Source organism: Durotheca rogersii (assembly GCF_024521655.1).
Source record: "Durotheca rogersii strain YMJ 92031201 chromosome Unknown GGS23scaffold_4, whole genome shotgun sequence".
Lineage (NCBI taxonomy): Eukaryota > Fungi > Ascomycota > Sordariomycetes > Xylariales > Xylariaceae > Durotheca > Durotheca rogersii.
Window position 1 is genome coordinate 1,964,415 of NW_026251235.1, and position 18,056 is coordinate 1,982,470.

Below are 18,056 nucleotides of genomic sequence, written 5' to 3' on the forward strand. Positions count from 1 at the left end.
ATTACAATGTATAGAAGAATTTTTCCTTTTAAAAGGTCAAAAAGATCGGAGTTCATTTTCCTTCGTGTCGACTACCTACTTAGCATACCTAGGTAAACTACCAAAGATGATCCGCTCATAAGATGGTAATTCCAGCTACAGCCTCAAAGTTGTGACTCCAGTTTTCGATTTCAAAGTTGGTAATATATTTGAATAATCAACTGGAGAATGATAGGGGACGAGGGAGGTTGGGAGTGTTATCGGAAGATATTTCAACGTTGTGACGGATCGGGACCATAAGCGTGGTATCAAAAATGCCCTACACGGGGCCAAATTTCGAAGTCGGACCAACACCGCCCCAGAGAGCACTACTACTACAGCCTTCAATGGGTGGGCTGGTCAACGGGACGATTCCAAGAGGAGGGCCTGAACGAGGACCTCCCAGGCGGGAAGTATGTCGCTTGGAAATCTTTGGCTCTGCTGGATTGCAGAATGATGATAAGAGCTCTGCCAGCTACCTAACATGCGTGGGTTTGTTGAAGCCTAAGAAGTCTTCTGAACTGGACGGGGTCTAGTTGCGCTAAGCCTTAGGTTGGGAGGTACCTAGGTAGGTACCCCCTGGCGTTTTATGTACATACTAATGTATACACGTACCGGGGTAGGTTAGGAGGTACCTCTAGGCAGCTTAGGTACCTATTCGGTACCTAAATTGACGACCGCGGATGCCTGGTAGATCAATAAGGACGGAGCTTGGGACTTGCCTTAGGTACCGTAGGTACCTAGCATGAGTCGAGGCCAACTACCTCTCATAGTAATGGCCACTGCGTACGCAACCTGTAGGTAATCGTATCAACCCCGGCCTACCTGATACATTCAACAACATACCGACCTACGTAAAGCTTCCTCACCACCACAACTCGCCATTTCGATCTGTTGCCGCGCAACTCGCCATCGACCAGACAAACCAACCGCGTTGGTCTCCATCTCAAGAACGAGCCCGTCGCAAATCCTCTCATCACCACATAGTACCTGACCCGTACTCGGCCCTCCGGAAGCCCTTGCACGATGATGGGAAGCTGGTGGTCGTCCTCGGCCAACAGCGCCTTGGACGAGCAGATCGAAAAGGCGACCGGGAGCAGCCTGTACGTATTTCTCTCGCGTACACCTTGGCCGCGCCGCCGGCGCCGCCAGGTCCTCGCAGACCACTAACCTTGTTCCCTATAGAGAGGACATTCCCCTCAATCTCGAGATCTCCGACGTCATCAGGTCCAAGACGGTACAGCCCAAGGAAGCTATGCGCTCGCTAAAGCGTCGCATCGGCAACAAGAATCCCAACACTCAGCTGAGCGCGCTCAATGTATGACATACTCCGGCTACCCCGACCTCTACTGTCATGATACCTGTGTGGTACTGACAGCTGGCGTAGTTGACAGATACTTGCGTCAAGAACGGCGGCTCCCACTTCCTTGTCGAGATCGCCTCTCGAGAGTTCATGGACAACCTCGTGTCCCTCCTTCGTGCAGTCGGTCCCGCCGCGGTGAATATCGAAGTACGAGCCAAGATACTCGAGTTAATACAGTCCTGGGCCGTGGCAACCGATGGCCGCTACGACCTGAAGTACATAGACGAGACCTACAAGGCCCTACAGAGGGAAGGCTTTCAGTTCCCACCTCGGACCACCGTGGCGAGTAGTATGATTGACAGCAGCGCCGTACGTATCGCGCCCCTCGGCTCCCTCATATGCGCGCCGTATACTGGGAGGACGCTAATTAGTCACCGACAGCCGCCTGAATGGATCGACTCCGACGTTTGTATGCGGTGTCGTACTCCGTTCACCTTCACAAACCGTAAACACCACTGTCGCAACTGTGGCAACTGCTTTGATCAGCAGTGTTCTGCTAAGACGCTCCCTCTGCCTCACTTGGGCATCATGCAGCCCGTCCGAGTCGATGACGGTTGCTACACTAAACTGACCGACAGGTCCAACAAGGGAGGGTTCAGTAGAGAAGAGCGCACTCCGACGAGCCCGACCTTCCCGCATAAGAATCGCAGCACAACAGCCATGCAACCTCGGAACGCCCGAGTTGACGACGCGTTCGACGAAGATCTGAAGAGGGCTCTCGCAATGAGCCTAGAGGACGTCCAGAACCATTCGAGAGGTTATGTCCCTCCTACAGACAATGCCCCTTTAGCAACACAAGTGAAAACGAACGGCCACTCCCCTACACCCCTGGCAGCAGCGACGGGTGCATCTGAGGAGGAGGATGAAGACCTAAAAGCAGCCATCGCGGCCTCCTTAGCAGATATGGAAGAGCAAAAGCAAAGACATGCTGCCGTCTTAAAACAGCAAACAACCAACATCGAGAGCACATCGGCCGCCCATTTTACTCTACCAAAGAATGACTACGAGCTCACTCCCGTAGAAGCTGAAAACATCAACCTCTTTTCAACGTTGGTGGATAGGCTGCAGACCCAGCCGCCGGGCACCATCCTAAGAGAACCGCAGATTCAGGAACTTTACGACTCTATTGGGGCGTTGCGACCAAAGTTGGCGCGCACGTACGGAGAAACCATGAGCAAGCATGGTAAGTTGCACGCGAGACCCCGGGCCTCGTCCGCTCGCTAACCGCAATCTAGATACGCTTTTGGACCTGCATGCGAAATTGTCTACTGTGGTCCGGTATTATGACAGGATGTTAGAGGAGCGCCTCTCCAAGGCGTATAACCAACATAGCATCGGCAGCTACAGTTTACCCAACCTCAGACAACAACCCAATCCGTATCCGTCCATAGATTCTGCCGCAGGTAGCAGTTCTGCGGCGGCAGAAAACTTCTATACCGGCGAGCGCCCTCCGGACCCTGCCAGAATAGCTAGTAGTCACCAGTATCTGCAACACGTCCACCCAGGCCCACAACAGCAATTCGCTAGTTACGATAAGCGAGCGTCAGTATCGATGCCTCCGAGCAACCCATACCCACAGCACGCCCCTCCGAGAAGCGATAGCTGGCAGAAGCCGCAGGGACCGTCAGCGCCGGCTCAATATCCCAGCCAGGCAAACTTCGCTCCGAACGAGCCTCCACCCCCACCTAACCTCGCATCCCATCCTTCCCCCCAGACTCCCCTTAATAGAGCCACCGAGCCGGTCGGGACGCCGGTCGCAGAGCCTAATGCCTCATATTACTATCACAGCTCACAGTCGAGCAACGACCGCAACACGCCGACTATCCCTCCCGAGGCTGCGCCTTCGCCCTACCCAAGCCTTCAGCACAACTTAAACTACAATAGGCAATCCGTTCCACCAACACCCGCCTCGGCGCCCGCGCAACCATCCCAGCCTCCGCAACAATATCAGCCGCCTAGCCAGCAAGCGCCGCAACCGTATTGGCAGCAGCATGCAGGCCAAGGAACGCAAGTATATCAGACCAGTGGTGCAGAATACCCGGGGTTCACCCAGGAAACGTTCCCTGCCGCTCCTCGACACGCGCCCCAGCAGCCTGTGGTAGAAGAAAGCTTGATAGATCTATAATGACGGCCAGATAGGGCAGATGTTTTTTTGTCGGCGCACTGAGGGTGTCTCTTGTTTATGGGGATGGTGTATTCGGGACTGAGCCCCTTTTTATTCTAGGAAGTCATCCTGCGTCCTGGACTCTTCGTCGAAAGCAACGCCCTTGATGCTAGTTGGCTAATGCTTTCTGTAGCACATAAATGACTCAACCCACTGGGACTTTGCTAAGGTCGTCTTTACGCATGATGCCGTCCGCAGGAGGCCTGCAGAGACAAATTTGGGATACCTATGGATGGAGGGGATATGACATGCAAGGCTTAATATACCTACTGCAAAAAAGGAAAATTTGCCACCAGCTTCGTTGTCTCTCTAACGCTGTCCTAGTTTGCTGTTCTCGTAAGAATTTGGCACAATTGACTGCAGGTATGGTGATCTCCAATACCCTTCCTCACAAGCTATGATATGCCTTGCTTTTTGAGCCTAGTTATAGCACTGGTAAATATACTGAGCAGGTGCCTATTGTGCCTCAATATGTACGTCCTTACACACCTAGCATCATCTGTTAATTTACGCATTTTATATATCCAGTAACGTAGGTTAAAAATGCGAAAGACTTATTTTAACAATAACTGGCAAGAAATCCAAGCAAGATTTTGTCAATATTAACAAGCAGGTACCTATGTATGATTACGTAATGTATCCATCCCTTCATAAGCTTACTTACCAGGTTAGGTACGTAATCCTCAAGAATGCGCAAACGGACCAATGGGAGAGTTCAGGAATACCACAAGCAGATAAGAGATGGATAAGGTATCTACTCGTTGAAGGCAGTTAGGGTAGGCAGATAGGTACCTAGGTAGGTAGGTAGGTAGTAAGCAGTGAGCTACCCTCTCTTGCTGCCCCTCCTTTGATTTCACCACCAGACTGCGACGCATCCCTCGTACTAAAATGGTACGTGGAGCTCAATCACAACTTCCAACCACCACCACAACCACCACCACCACCAACAACAACAACAACCCAGATAGACATCAGTGACAGCACCGACCTGAGCCTCCCAACCCCCACTGATTGTTTCGAGACGCCAATCCCGCCTGCAGACCTCCGTGTCGGAAAGTCCACACCATCTGCCCCTCCCCCGGAGTCCTATTGAGCGGACAGGATGTCTCGTCACCAAGCATACCGCAATTATGATTACGAGAACGACATCAACGAATACGATGGAGACGGAGATGGATATTCGGACGAGGGAGAGGAACTTAGCCCGGAGGATCGAGGTATGTGTGTTTACGAACCAAGCCCAGGTCTAGGTCTACGCTAACTCTACCGTGTTCAAATCCAGCCCAGATGGACGCCGGCACCGACGAAATTCGGGCTTCCCTCGGCAGCGAATCATCCAAGGTCACCACTCAACAGATCCAAGAGGCACTATGGCATTATTACTATGACGTGGACAAGTCCATAGCTTATCTAATAAGCAAGTTCATCGCGCCTCCTAGCAAGAAGAAAGAGCCAGGTAGGTACCTTTCTATTCAACTTGCATTGCCACTACATTCGAAGCCTTGGGTCGGCACACGTCATGCATGGGAATATCAGTAGCACGAGCGCGGCATCTTACCGCTCCAGGTGCGTGTCTCAAGAGCATCCGTGTCTAAGACTAAAATCAGCCAGAAGGCTAACTTCTAGTAGGTCTCCCAGTTGCTAAAGAGGAGAACCGCGTTCCAAAGGCCACGCTTGCGACATTCTTCAGCGATATGCCATGGCTGAATGTGCCCAGGGATCGGGTGACTGTTTTCGTTAAGCCACCGCAGGTTCGAGGCGGCTTGCTAGGAGGTTCCAGTGCTCCCAGCAAGATGTCTAAACTCCAAGCTCTGGCTGCAGCTCGGAAGAAGAAGGCAGATGAACGGAAATTAGACGAACAGCGACACCAGAACAAGCAGTTGCCCCGCGAACTACCTATCCTAGATAGACCCCACGCAATCACCAAGGAGAACATTCAACCCTCTCTCCTAACCCATGGGGAAAGCCCAAGCACCGCAGCCTCTAGCGTAGGTGGTGACCTCCGGCAAGACGGCTCGGAGCGCGTCAGGACTGGGGCCAATCAGAGTCGAAGTCAAATTACCGAGAGCTTGGAGAGGCCAGCGGCACCGCTCATACTCAAATCAACACCTGCCGAGACCTCTGCGGTGATGTCGCAGTCTGAAATCGCTGCACCCTCTGCCTTTGCCCGGACTCTCCTTGGTGTCGCGAACGGTTCTACCACCCCCAGGCCTAGAAATATCTACCCGTTTCCCTATATACATTTAGCTACACCGATAGCTGACCCCTTTTCAGTGCCAAGTCCAGATGACGTGGTCTTGGCAGCACAGTCCCAAGGTTCGCTTTTGGCGAGGAAGGCAAACACACGAGGATACTAATACTTTCGTATTAGCAGGCAGCAAGAAGCCGGCTGCTGGTACATCCAAGAAAAAAGCCGACTCGGGCACGAAAAAGGGCGATGTCACGGATCGTGTAAAGGACCTGAAGATCGACGACACACCACTGCCGAAAAGCAAGAACCTTGATGTCTTGAAGGAGTTCGAGAAGGCCAATAGCAAGAAGAGCGCAAGTTTTGTAGTTGTCGGTAAGACTCGCGGGTGGTGTCTACCGTCCTAGTATACATGCTGACCCGACAAGGCCACGTGGATGCTGGCAAGAGCACCCTCATGGGGCGCCTACTCCTTGATCTTCACGTCGTTGACCAAAGAACCATACAGAAATACCGCAAGGAGGCTGCGAGTATTGGAAAGTCGTCATTTGCGCTCGCATGGGTGCTAGATCAGCGCTCTGAAGAACGGTCGCGGGGTGTGACGATCGATATCGCGACAAACAGGTTCGAAACGGACACTACTTTATTCACGATACTAGATGCGCCGGGCCACCGAGATTTCATCCCCAACATGATTGCAGGGGCAAGCCAGGCCGATTTTGCAATTTTGGTTGTCGACGCCACGACGGGTGCGTTTGAGGCGGGGCTGAAGGGGCAGACGAGGGAACACGCCCTCCTCCTTCGGAGCATGGGGGTATCACGTATAATTGTCGCGGTGAACAAGCTAGACACAGTTGGGTGGTCGCAAGCGCGATTCGACGAGATCTCGCAGCAAGTGTCCGGCTTCCTATCCGCGACAGGGTTCCAGCTCAAAAACGTCAGTTTCGTGCCCTTATCCGGCTTACACGGGGACAATATAGTAGCGAGATCTAGGGACGAGGCGGCCGACTGGTACAGCGGGAAGACACTGGTGGAGGAGCTGGAAGGCTCGGAGCCCATGGCCCGAGCGTTGCATAAACCCCTGCGCCTAACTATTTCCGAGGCATACCGTTCGACTCAAAGCCCGCTCACCGTTTCTGGACGGATAGATTCCGGGTCGCTCCAGGCAGGCGACGCATTGCTCGTCCAGCCCAGCGGAGAGAAGGCCTACGTCAAGTCGTTGGAGCTGGACCACCAGCCAGTAGACTGGGCGGTAGCGGGGCAGAATGTCATCATCCACCTCAGCAACATCGATCCGATTCACGTGCGCGTCGGCGATATCATTTGCGACACAAAACAGCCTATCGCCTGCATTGACACATTTACGGTCAAGGCCCTGGCGTTTGACATTCTCATGCCGATGCAGGTGGACGTGCACCGGGGCCGACTACACGCGGCAGGTCAGATCACAGAGATATCAGCACTCCTCGACAAGGTGAAGGGCACTGTAGCGAAGAAGAAGCCGAAGATCGTGAAGCCAGCCAGCGTCGCGAGAATTGTGGTCAAGATGGGGACCAAGGTGCCGTTAGAGGCGGGCCAGAGAGTTGTGTTGCGGAGCGGCGGCGACACGGTTGCGGCGGGGTTGCTGGAGTAATAAGACGGGGCGGTAAGTACCTACCTACCTGCCTGGTATATCTATAAGCAATGACGGCATGGGGCAGGCATCTTGGCTACCTGGTCAGGGGACGGAGCCTACCTGATAGCCTAGGACGAGCCAGGCGGGGACGTAGGTGGATACCCTGTGCGTGGTTATGAGCCGTCGCTGATGTCGTTGAAACTGTGGCCTCAAGGTGCTGTGCCACAATTGAGGCTCTGGAGAATTAATTATAGCCACACTCTATTTATATTGTGGAATACCGCGTCCCACCCGACTTTTCCTACCCGACCGACCTAATAGGCAGAATACTAGCGTGCACTGTGCCTGGGTATGCATCCTATGGGAAGAAGTATGGAGGAGAGCCGCGAGAGGAGGCATCCAACTTCATAACTTCATGACAGCCTCAAAGCGATGGCCGTGTATGTTCGGTACATATAGGTATACAAGCACCTGCTTATAGCAAATACAGGTACGCTCCCCGTTCATGTACCTACGGCGTGGGGATCCTGGGCCCTTGACGCAAACACATCAAGCAATCCACCCTGCCTGGCTCTTACATACATGCAGATGGGACATCATCCATACAGAGGTATGTATGTGTGTGTGTGTGGGCAAGGTGGAATCAATCTAGCTAATGCAAAGGGACAGATCTCTTGCCAGCTGACCCGATCGCGTATGCCACCGTGTTATCCACCACGATGCCAGCTCTAGGTATGCTCACCCATCCAACAGCGAGGCGGCATGGGACGGAATTATAATTAGGTGGTACTTAATGTAGCATCCAGGGCCACGGGAGGGCAATGCTGGAAGCTTATTAAGTACCTACCTGACAAGGGAGCAGGGATGACCCGCATCAGGCGGGGTGGAGGAGGAGGAGGATGGTACTGTTGGTGGGCAAGGAACCGAAAGGGCACAAGAAAAAAAAAAGAGGCGTTCCGGCGATCTGGCTTCTGCTCGACAGAAAGAGAAGCTTCTAGTATGTATCTGCTATAGGTGCATAACACGCCTGAGCGCCACTGAGGCGGGAGGGCAGTGTATATGTGTTCAATCAAGGTAGCCAGGTGGAGGCAGGTGTAGAGAAGATGGCAACATCATCGATGCCTCAGGTTCTGATGAATGCAGGCATGGATTGACTCGCACACACATTTTTGTCTTCAGCTGTCTTCCAGTACCTATACCCGGTTTGCGCAACAGATGTGGGATACGTGCATTCCACATGTGCGTACATAGTCGCAAGTGGGTAGGGAGGGCTGTGTGGAGACCCGTTATGTAATACTTGGATAGCTCGCGGGATGCGAAGACAGACTACCAGGTACCCAAAGATACATGGCCATCCCTCGGGCGTCCTGGGCCAATGCTAGGTACTGTGGGTGTAGCTGTACTCACCCATCCCTCCCGCACGTATTGTGTTATGAGGCAGGGGTGGGAGGGAAATATGCATCTAAGCGAACCGCCCCAGACACATTAGATGCATTCAGCGGGGTGTCCAGTGGCCGCCGGATCCACACTTTCTTGCAATGTGTTCTCTTGCAAGCTGGCAACTTCGATCTAGTAACATCTCAACTCTTTTTCCCTTCCCATATAAGAATTTGGCCTACGCACCTCTCTACGCCTTGCCGCATCCCTCTTCCCCATTCTCCTCTCCTCTACATACTACGCCTTGATTAGTTTCCTATACCATACCAACCCCATACTCTTGAAGAGGTTGCAGGGCGGCTCGGTTTTCCTTTTCTCCCTTTTTTTTTCCTTCCCTAGACTGATTTCCTTTTCCCCTCTCGCAACCCGTCCCAGCTCAGATTGCGACAGCCTCCGTCCGTCATGGCTCGCTCTCAGAGCTACTGGGCTATCGCCACTGGCATGATAGCCTGGAGCATCCTCCTCTTCAGTCCTCTCGCGTTTGTCAGCACTGTGAGGGCGGACGATGTAGCTGATTATGGGACGGTTATCGGTATTGTAAGTCGACTATTCTGCCCTTAGTGAATTCCCCTCTCGCTCTCGCTCCTCTTTAGGTCCATGTCGTCTGACCGCATTTTTCACATAGGACTTGGGAACCACATACTCTTGTGTCGGTGTGATGCAACAAGGGAAGGTCGAAATTCTCGTAAACGACCAAGGAAATCGAATTACCCCATCCTACGTGGCTTACACCGAGGAGGAGAGATTGGTCGGAGATGCCGCCAAACAACAGGCGGCATCCAACCCGACAAACACCATTTTCGACGTCAAGTAAGTCGAGCCGACGCATTATCCCGTCCAGACTCGAGGATTTTTAAGCTAACCACCACGCTCACATTAGACGATTTATCGGCCGAAAATTTGCCGAGAAGGAAGTCCAGAACGATCTCAAGCATTTCCCCTACAAGGTCATCGAAAAGGATGGCAAGCCCATTATCCAAGTGGAGTTCCAGGGCGCCACCAAGAAGTTCACCCCCGAGGAGATCTCTGCCGTCATCCTCGGCAAGATGAAGGAGGTTGCCGAGACCTATTTGGGCAAGAAGGTCACTCACGCCGTCGTCACCGTCCCCGCCTACTTCAACGACAACCAGCGACAGGCCACTAAGGACGCCGGTATAATTGCCGGTCTTAACGTGCTCCGGATTGTTAATGAGCCTACTGCCGCCGCTATTGCCTACGGTCTGGATAAGACTGGCGGCGAGCGTCACATCATTGTCTATGATCTTGGTGGTGGTACTTTTGATGTCTCCCTTCTCTCCATCGAGGATGGTGTCTTCGAAGTCTTGGCTACTGCTGGTGACACGCACCTGGGCGGTGAGGATTTCGACCAGAGAATCATCAACCACTTGGCCAAGAACTACAACAAGAAGAACTCTGTCGACATCACCAAGGATCTCAAGGCCATGGGCAAACTGAAGCGCGAGGCCGAAAAGGCCAAGCGAACCCTGTCCTCTCAGATGTCTACCCGCATCGAGATCGAGGCCTTCTTTGAGGGCAAGGATTTCTCCGAGACCCTCACCCGAGCCAAGTTTGAAGAGCTCAACATAGATCTCTTCAAGCGAACTCTGAAACCCGTCAAGCAGGTTTTGGACGACGCCAAGATCAAGAAGGAGGAAGTCGACGATATCGTCCTGGTCGGTGGTTCTACTCGTATTCCCAAGGTCCAGACTCTCCTCGAGGAGTTCTTCAGTGGCAAGAAGGCTAGCAAGGGTATCAACCCTGACGAGGCTGTTGCTTTCGGCGCTGCCGTTCAGGCCGGCGTTCTCTCGGGCGAGGATGGCACTGGTGACGTCGTCCTCATGGACGTGAACCCGCTTACCCTCGGTATCGAGACTACCGGAGGCGTCATGACCAAGCTTATCCCCCGCAACACCCCCATCCCGACTCGTAAGAGCCAGATCTTCTCCACCGCCGCTGATAATCAGCCCGTCGTCCTGATCCAGGTCTACGAGGGAGAGCGGTCCATGACAAAGGACAACAACCTGCTCGGCAAGTTCGAGCTAACCAACATTCCCCCGGCGCCCCGTGGCGTCCCCCAGATTGAGGTCTCCTTCGAACTGGACGCCAACGGTATCCTGAAGGTTTCGGCCCACGACAAGGGCACTGGAAATACCGAGTCCGTCACCATCACTAATGACAAGGGCCGCCTCAGCCAGGAAGAAATTGAACGCATGGTTGCTGAGGCTGAGAAGTTCGCCGAGGAGGACAAAGCCACCCGCGAACGTATCGAGGCCAGGAATGGCCTTGAGAATTACGCCTTCAACCTCAAGAACCAGGTTAATGACGAGGAGGGTCTCGGTGGCAAGATTGATGAGGACGACAAGGAGGCCGTAAGTTAACACCCCGGCAATGGCAATCTCGCCAGTTCGGACGCTAACCTGATACTAGATCCTCGAGGCTATTAAGGAGGCTACCGATTGGCTCGAAGAGAACGCCGCTACGGCGACCGCCGAGGACTTCGAGGAGCAGAAGGAGAAGCTTTCGAACGTCGCCTACCCGATCACATCCAAGATGTACAGCAACGCCGGAGGTGCCGGAGGTGCCGCAGACGACGATGAGCCGTCAGGCCACGATGAACTGTAGTTGGCAATTCATATAGATCTGTGTTTTCTCTCGAACATACCCGGGCATACCACCCAATTAAAAAAGTTAAATATGGGACATCCTACCACGCCGGCATGACGATTCGTGACTAGAGTTCCCAATATGCTTACGTACCAACGTGACAACTATAGACCAGCATCCACCCTATTACGATGTGACTCGGCAAACATCAATGAAGTGAAGTTTCTAGCCCAGCGCGGCGACATATGCCAGCGATCACGCTGGAAGAATACGTACATAGAAGTCGTCTTGAGGTGAGGAGAGATACCTAACCAAAAAAAACACATCTCGTCGGTGTGCCTGCTGATAAGGCCAGAATGAGGAAATAAGTACCTGGATGATGTTATGCACATATCCGCACCAGTCTTTGCCGAGTTCATTAGGGGTGAGGGTATTTCGAGTTGTTAGTCGGATACATGGGGATGGCCTAGTGGCGTTTCGATAGGTGACAAAAGGCCCTGTCAGTCCCTTCTCCCTCACGCCTTCTGGGGCGGCGCCGTGCTCGGGGTCGACGGGCGGGGACTCGACAGCGCCGGACGCCTTCCTCAGCCCGAGCTGCCCCGCGTGCCAGCCCTCGCGCGCCACGTAGGCCCGGAACCAGGCGTCCTCGGCGGCGACGGCGTCCTGGCCCACGGGGGGCGGCAGCGCGGCGAGCGCGGCGGCAAGCACGCACAGCGAGGAGCCGAGGTATAACTTGTACTGGACTGAGACGACGGGGTCGCCGTCGGGCGCGGCGAGGTGCGAGAAGGCGTAGGCGCCGGCGACGGACGGGCGGGACAGCTCGGCGTAGCAGCCGGCCATGACGAGGCCGACGGCGGCCTGGAGGACCTAACCAAGCACTAAGGTGCGGCGGGGCCCAAGGCGACCACCCATCAGCGCGCCGAGAACGGTCCCCGGGGTGTAGAAGAGATTGATCACCGCGTTGCACCCGAAGACGGTCGTCAGGAGCGCCGAGCCGCCGTACCCATATGTTGGCGAAGATGGCGCTGGAGTAGACGGAGAAGGAATAAGCGGGGAACTAATATCTAAGAAATAGGTAGTGTCACGCTCCGCGTTTGAAAGGACGGGGGTCCGGCGCCCTTACATCGTAGGTAAACCAGATTAAACAAAGAACGAGCAGTCGGAGTCTGTAGTATTTAAACGCAAGGAGGTACGGTGGCTTGGCGTTACATCATCTAGTGATAAGTCACCGTTCTCCAGTACAAGTAAGGCTACCTACTGGGGAACCTGGAACCCAAGGTAGGGCTAAATGTGAGTGGTAAAGTAGCAGAGCGGGTTTATTGACACTAATTGTTTCATTGAGTTTCGAGAGAATTCATCGGGCTCCTTGAGCCTCAGCCGAAGGAAAAAGAGTACAAGCGGGAACACCACCCCGATCCTTAGGCTTGTTCCCTAGATGGTGCTGTAACGGGCATTATGAGAGGCAGCAGCTACGACATAAGGCACGAGTGCTCCGAAGAGGAAGCCCCAATCTATCAGGGAGTTGGTGAATAGGACAAACCAAGCGTGCCGGGTCCCCCCTTTCAGCTCGCCGCTTGACTCGGCGCAACTCACGCCAGCCGGATACTTACCCACACGATAGGTATTTTCAGTCGATTTGGCAGCGGCCGATGACAGCCCAGCAGTCCACTATGACCTGATTGCTTCGGCGAACTAAATGATGCAGGATGCGTTGGTCCGGGATCAGCTCTCGGCGCAGAAAGATGTCTTGTGCTTTGAGATGGAGGCCGCCGGATTGATGAACCATTTCCCGTGCCTTGTCGTCCGTGGTATATGTGACTACTCGGATACACACAAGAACGAGCTGTGGCGAGGGTATGCGGCCATGACAGCAGCCGCATACGCCAGAGACCTCGTCAACAAGATTCTGCCAAATAAAGTTGAGGCCGAAAGGAAGCCTAACGAGTTTCTGTCGGACGGTTAGTAACTCTTTCTTCAAATAGACATGATGGTTATATTGCTAGGTTCCTCTATTTGACATCCACGATTAACGATCAAGCAGCCTATGAAATACTCGAGAATATTGAATGTATAGAGAGAAACCGTTATCTCAGTGAGCTTACGAGGTGGATAACGCAGTGAAATTCCGCGATGAGAACCCAGGACACGTCCAAAAAAGAATGAGCAACTCCAAACTAAAAAGATGGTGGCAGCGCCCGGATGTAAAAAAAGAAGATCGAGACTACTTTGACGGATAAAGTGAACGGAATGTAGGTAGTTCAAGTTAAACTTATCGGTTACTCAATACAAGCTTCGTCTAGTTACAAAAGTAATACAAGTTCCGTTGGGTTGGGTCTCGTGTCAACTCGATTCACTAGAAGAATGTCTTGACCCTCTGGCTGTACGGAAAGCCCTCGCATCCTTGCCAAAGACACTAGATGAGATGTATGATTGTATCTTAACTAACCTACCCCAGGAGCACCGGCGTCACACAACGCGGATGCTGCAATTCTTGGCCTATTCGATTGCTTGATATCATCTTTAGAAATCGGGGGCAATTTGGATATGTATGCCAGGCAGACCTTTGTAATGTCGGATCTAGCAGCAGTCTCTCGTCGACTCACGGCGGTTTCTTTGTCTAGCTGATCTAAGATTGAGTGCTTCGTGGCTGAGCAATGTGCTAACCGTACTCGCCTTCTACGCCTCGCGACATTAGACAGACGATGGTGGGGAGGGTTGTTCAACGATGCCTTTGGCTAATATCAACCACCTGCAACCAACCTGCATATGGAGGGAGGGGTTATTACTACACGACAGGACTTTAATAATATGCCGTGCTCAAACGGAATAGGATGCGAGCTCAGTGGCATAAATGGCCACGAAGCCACGGTTGCCTGGCTTGACGTGGGTATCATCACCTTGTGCGCTGCGGTGCCTATTATCGTAGACGTTACAGGAAAGTCGTATTTCTAATGCAATGCGCGATGGCCATAATAGACTTCAACTCTGCTATTGAGAAAGTCCTACAATAGCCACCTCTTTAAACCAGTGTCCACTTTTACGGGCTGGCATGGGTATCGTGATGCAACTGAGGACCGTCTGAACCTCGCAGCAGTTTCGCTTTGTAGCTAATCGCCAGTGCGTCGGGCTTTTACCAGCGTGATGTTGGGACACGAAGAATCCGAGGAGATACTGTCGGGGAGGGACATCCGGGCATGGAACCAGGAAGGGAGAGACGGGGAGAATTTCAACTTTTTGATGTTTTCTCGGCAATGCATGAAGAGCCGTATCTACCTAGCATTCAAACCTCGGGGAGACTATTGGAAAGGTCTCAGTAAAAGCGAGTGATGGCAAGTGGGTTCTCGATGGACGCGTTTCATTAGGTGCTAATACCTACCCTTTACCCCCTTTTCAGCCGGAGTGTCCTAGTACACTGAATCTACCTTCAATGTTAGTACATGGGCCGAGAAAAGATATCTGTGATAGGTAAAGGGCAATCCTAATCATCGTACGTCTAATTCCAATCCCATCCAACGAGTTAAGAGTGCAAGCCACGCGCTCATGCTATACGAGAGGCTAGATATAAGTAAACAGCCTACATGGCGTCTATTTACTCGCCCGTTTCCGAGCGCGGAAGTTTCCTATCCAATAGCTCATATCTTAAGCCTGGTTACGAACGTAGACAGGTGCATTGTTTTTTTTAGCCGACTCGTCTTCTCTCAGAGAGCCTTGGCTGCAGGGACTTTCCCATTCTTCCACAGGGTCCATGCAAATCATCCGGTTGGGTCGTGTGCCTATGGAAACCGTGCCGATATGCACATCCGAACGCATTCAGCAAGGTTGGGCACCCAAGACTAGGTAAATACCTACCTACCTACCTACCTACCTACCTACCTACCTACATACCTACCTACATCGTCTATCAAAAAGTCCGTATAAATTATATCATTCCAGACCTTCAGATGCTGTATCAATGATCAAAACCACCGAGCGCGCCAAGAGCCTCTTCAAACTACAGACGTCGGCTCCCGTAACAAGCAGCAACTGCCTACGTAAACTGAGAAAACCATAACCGAGTAGAGAAACTAACCACCTCGATACCCTCTAAGAACTGCTCCTCGTTTACACCCAGCCAGGTGTGCCCCCTATTGTCCTAGTATGCAACCAGGCTATCTTACACCTCCCTCCCCGGACTGGTACAGGGGAAAGGAAAAGAAAAAAGAAAAACTGAAGTGTGAAGAGAAAAAAACAACACAGGACGTCGTCAGGCGACGGCCTCCCCTCTCCCCTTATTTCTTTTCGTCAACGCGTCTATCCGTCACATCACCCACCTAGACTTCGCGACACACCGACTTATCGGACATACAGCACCGAGGGGAACAGTTCGTCATGTTTTGTCTTCTGTGGCCGTCTCCCTCGTGCTAGCCTCCCCCCCCCCCCCCCCCCCCCCATAGCGTCTTCTTCCGCATCTCCTACTTCGTCTTGGTCCTTTCCTCCACTCCTATAATTTCTCCCTCCCTCCTCCCTCCTCCCCCGACCTTTAACAACGCGAGCCAGAGATTTTTCCCCGTCGCCCCCTCCGCGAAATAAAGCCTCTACGACCTCCTTCCCGCTTCCTTCGTCTCCGTTCTTCTCTTTTCCTTCCCGTCCCTTACGCCGTCTTTTTCCACTGCGCGTACGCGCCGATCAAGCTGCTGACCGTGCCCGCCAGCCCGACGAACCCGTCGTCGAAGCCGACCCACCCGAGCGCCGACGTCGGGATCGTCAGGTCGCACAGGTCCGACAGCAGCTGCAGCCGGCTCGCCGCCCGCTCCCTATGACATTTTCGGTTAGGTTTTTTTTTTTTTGGGAGTAGGACGGGGAGAAAAAAAAAGGGAAGGGAAGAAAGATGAGGAGAAAAGATAATTCCGAGCCGGGAGAAGCGCGTGTAAGATGCGAAAAAGGTAAATAATAATAAAAAAGAAAAGTGGGGAAAACGTACAGGGCAATCCTCTTGCTCTCGACGACCCCTTCGCCCTCCTTCTTGTCGACCTTGGCCTCGCGCTCGCGCAGGCGGTACAGGGTGTAGGCCTGGGCGACGACGCTGCACAGGAGGCCGAGGGCCCAGAAGCGGGAGGCCTCGCGCTGGGCGCGCTTGGCGCCGTCCCAGCGGCGGAAGCCGACGGAGTCGAGCACGGTGGCGGCGTCGAAGGTGAGGTAGCCGGCGTAGCCGAGCTGGCGGCCGACGGCGGCGTACCGCAGCACGTCGTCGCCGGCGCCGGCGGTGGCAGCCGTCTTGGACGCGGCCGAGATCGCGTCCGCCGCCAGCGCCGCCGCCTTCAGGTGCTCGACGTTCTTGCCCAGCCGCAGCAGCTTGCGCGCCAGCCCCAGCTGCTTCTTCAGCGCCTCCCACGGCGCCACCTCCCCCCGCGTCCCGTTCGTCCGGAACAGGTACCAGGCGTAGAACCGCGCGAAGTACTGCACCGTCCGCATCAGCTTGTCGCGCCCCGCCGTCGTCGCCACGAACTTGAGGTAGTGCGCCACCGTGGGGTGGTAGATGACCGCGTCGGCAACCATGTTTCCGATCTCTCCGGTAGCCTTCTCTCCTTGTATGTATTTATTAATTATTTTGGGGGGGTTTTTATATAATCAGTTTTGGGTTCGTGTTTCGTCCCTCGGTTCTCGCGCACGTGCTCTTCGCGGAGGTGGACGTTTCGTATGGATATGGGCGTGATTTTCAGCGCGACGTTACTGCGATGCGGCGGGATCGATCGATCCGTAGGGCGGGTAGCGGATAAGAGTAGGCACGGTCGGCTCGCCGAGGACCTGTCTATCTGTCCGTACAGGCTATATGGGTCGAGACTCGATTGACCTTGTCGGGCAAGAACACGCGCTCGAGTCCGGAGTGTAAGGAATGTAGCGAGATGGGTTGGCTGGCTGGTCAGGGAGTAATAGTATAGGTGGAGATGGCGCGCCGTCTTCCGCGACTGACCGACTGGCGCCCGTTCAATCGAGCAATCGGATGCTGGCGAGGGAGATCCTGCGATGGTGGAAGTTTGGCGTAGCTGGCGTCGAGAGGGGGGAAACGTTGAACAACGACTGAATGCATGTTCAGCCGGAAAAGGGTGGTCAAGTTGGCCGAATTAAAGCTAGAGCGGACGCCCCGGCCCCAGAGCACATGCCGAGGTCCACTGCGCGACACTGCGACTGCGCCGGCAGTTTCTTGGTCGTAACGGGCGGGTGGTTTTGCGCGTTGGCCTTGCGCTGCTGCCACCGTTACTATTGGTCCACTCGCAGCCTCCGTATTGAAAACGGTAGAACATGCTTAACCTAACGTACAATACATACATCCCGGGTACCCCAGGTACCTAATTCACTCAATAGGTACCTAAGGTAGGTACCTACAGGCTACCACTCGCTGCACTACAACCTGCTAGCAAAATAGGAGCTAGGTACCTATGTTACGGTGTATCATTTTTGGTGCCGTTATGGAGGCTGCACCATGCTGCCAACCCAAACCCCTTCCAATGGCGACATCGACGCCGACCAGCCCCTTTTCCCCGCGGGGCCTAGCAGATGGGCGCGACGGCTGCTACGAGGCCCTCAGGCCGTTGCCCAGCTAAGCTTCCGATGTCTCAAGCCGGACTGACTACCTACCCAAGGCAAGTCGCCCGTGGTCTGGTGCATTGTTTGGGATGGGGCACCTCTT

At 53.7% G+C, this 18,056-nt stretch overlaps 5 protein-coding genes across 5 annotated transcripts; 4 read left to right on the forward strand and 1 right to left on the reverse strand.

Annotated features, from left to right (window-relative positions):
- The first annotated feature begins 550 nt into the window (after window positions 1-550).
- Window positions 551-3,596, forward strand: GGS23DRAFT_373421 (vacuolar protein sorting-associated protein 27). Its single transcript, XM_051513366.1, has 5 exons — window positions 551-1,121; window positions 1,204-1,336; window positions 1,406-1,690; window positions 1,763-2,564; window positions 2,617-3,596. Exons 1-5 carry the CDS (start codon window positions 1,045-1,047, stop codon window positions 3,504-3,506), a joined length of 2,187 nt encoding a protein of 728 aa, XP_051374891.1. The 5' UTR covers window positions 551-1,044; the 3' UTR covers window positions 3,507-3,596.
- A 744-nt stretch (window positions 3,597-4,340) lies between these two features.
- GGS23DRAFT_555872 (P-loop containing nucleoside triphosphate hydrolase protein) lies at window positions 4,341-7,791 on the forward strand. Its single transcript, XM_051515625.1, has 6 exons — window positions 4,341-4,762; window positions 4,828-5,001; window positions 5,820-5,861; window positions 5,917-6,108; window positions 6,162-7,378; window positions 7,434-7,791. The coding sequence occupies exons 1-5, from the start codon at window positions 4,648-4,650 to the stop codon at window positions 7,364-7,366; spliced, it is 1,728 nt and encodes a 575-aa protein (XP_051374892.1). The 5' UTR covers window positions 4,341-4,647; the 3' UTR covers window positions 7,367-7,378; window positions 7,434-7,791.
- Window positions 7,792-8,843: 1,052 nt separating this feature from the next.
- On the forward strand, window positions 8,844-11,502 carry GGS23DRAFT_555898 (78 KDA glucose-regulated protein-like protein precursor). Its single transcript, XM_051515626.1, has 4 exons — window positions 8,844-9,322; window positions 9,411-9,595; window positions 9,666-11,154; window positions 11,213-11,502. The coding sequence occupies exons 1-4, from the start codon at window positions 9,188-9,190 to the stop codon at window positions 11,405-11,407; spliced, it is 2,004 nt and encodes a 667-aa protein (XP_051374893.1). The 5' UTR covers window positions 8,844-9,187; the 3' UTR covers window positions 11,408-11,502.
- Window positions 11,503-13,190: 1,688 nt separating this feature from the next.
- Window positions 13,191-13,635, forward strand: GGS23DRAFT_555900 (uncharacterized protein). The gene is made up of 2 exons (XM_051515627.1): window positions 13,191-13,347; window positions 13,431-13,635. Exons 1-2 carry the CDS (start codon window positions 13,254-13,256, stop codon window positions 13,508-13,510), a joined length of 174 nt encoding a protein of 57 aa, XP_051374894.1. The 5' UTR covers window positions 13,191-13,253; the 3' UTR covers window positions 13,511-13,635.
- Window positions 13,636-15,799: 2,164 nt separating this feature from the next.
- On the reverse strand, window positions 15,800-17,621 carry GGS23DRAFT_555903 (peroxisomal biogenesis factor 11). The gene is made up of 2 exons (XM_051515628.1): window positions 16,350-17,621; window positions 15,800-16,182 (listed from the first exon to the last, which is right to left on the reverse strand). Exons 1-2 carry the CDS (start codon window positions 16,922-16,924, stop codon window positions 16,020-16,022), a joined length of 738 nt encoding a protein of 245 aa, XP_051374895.1. The 5' UTR covers window positions 16,925-17,621; the 3' UTR covers window positions 15,800-16,019.
- Between the last annotated feature and the right edge of the window lie 435 nt (window positions 17,622-18,056).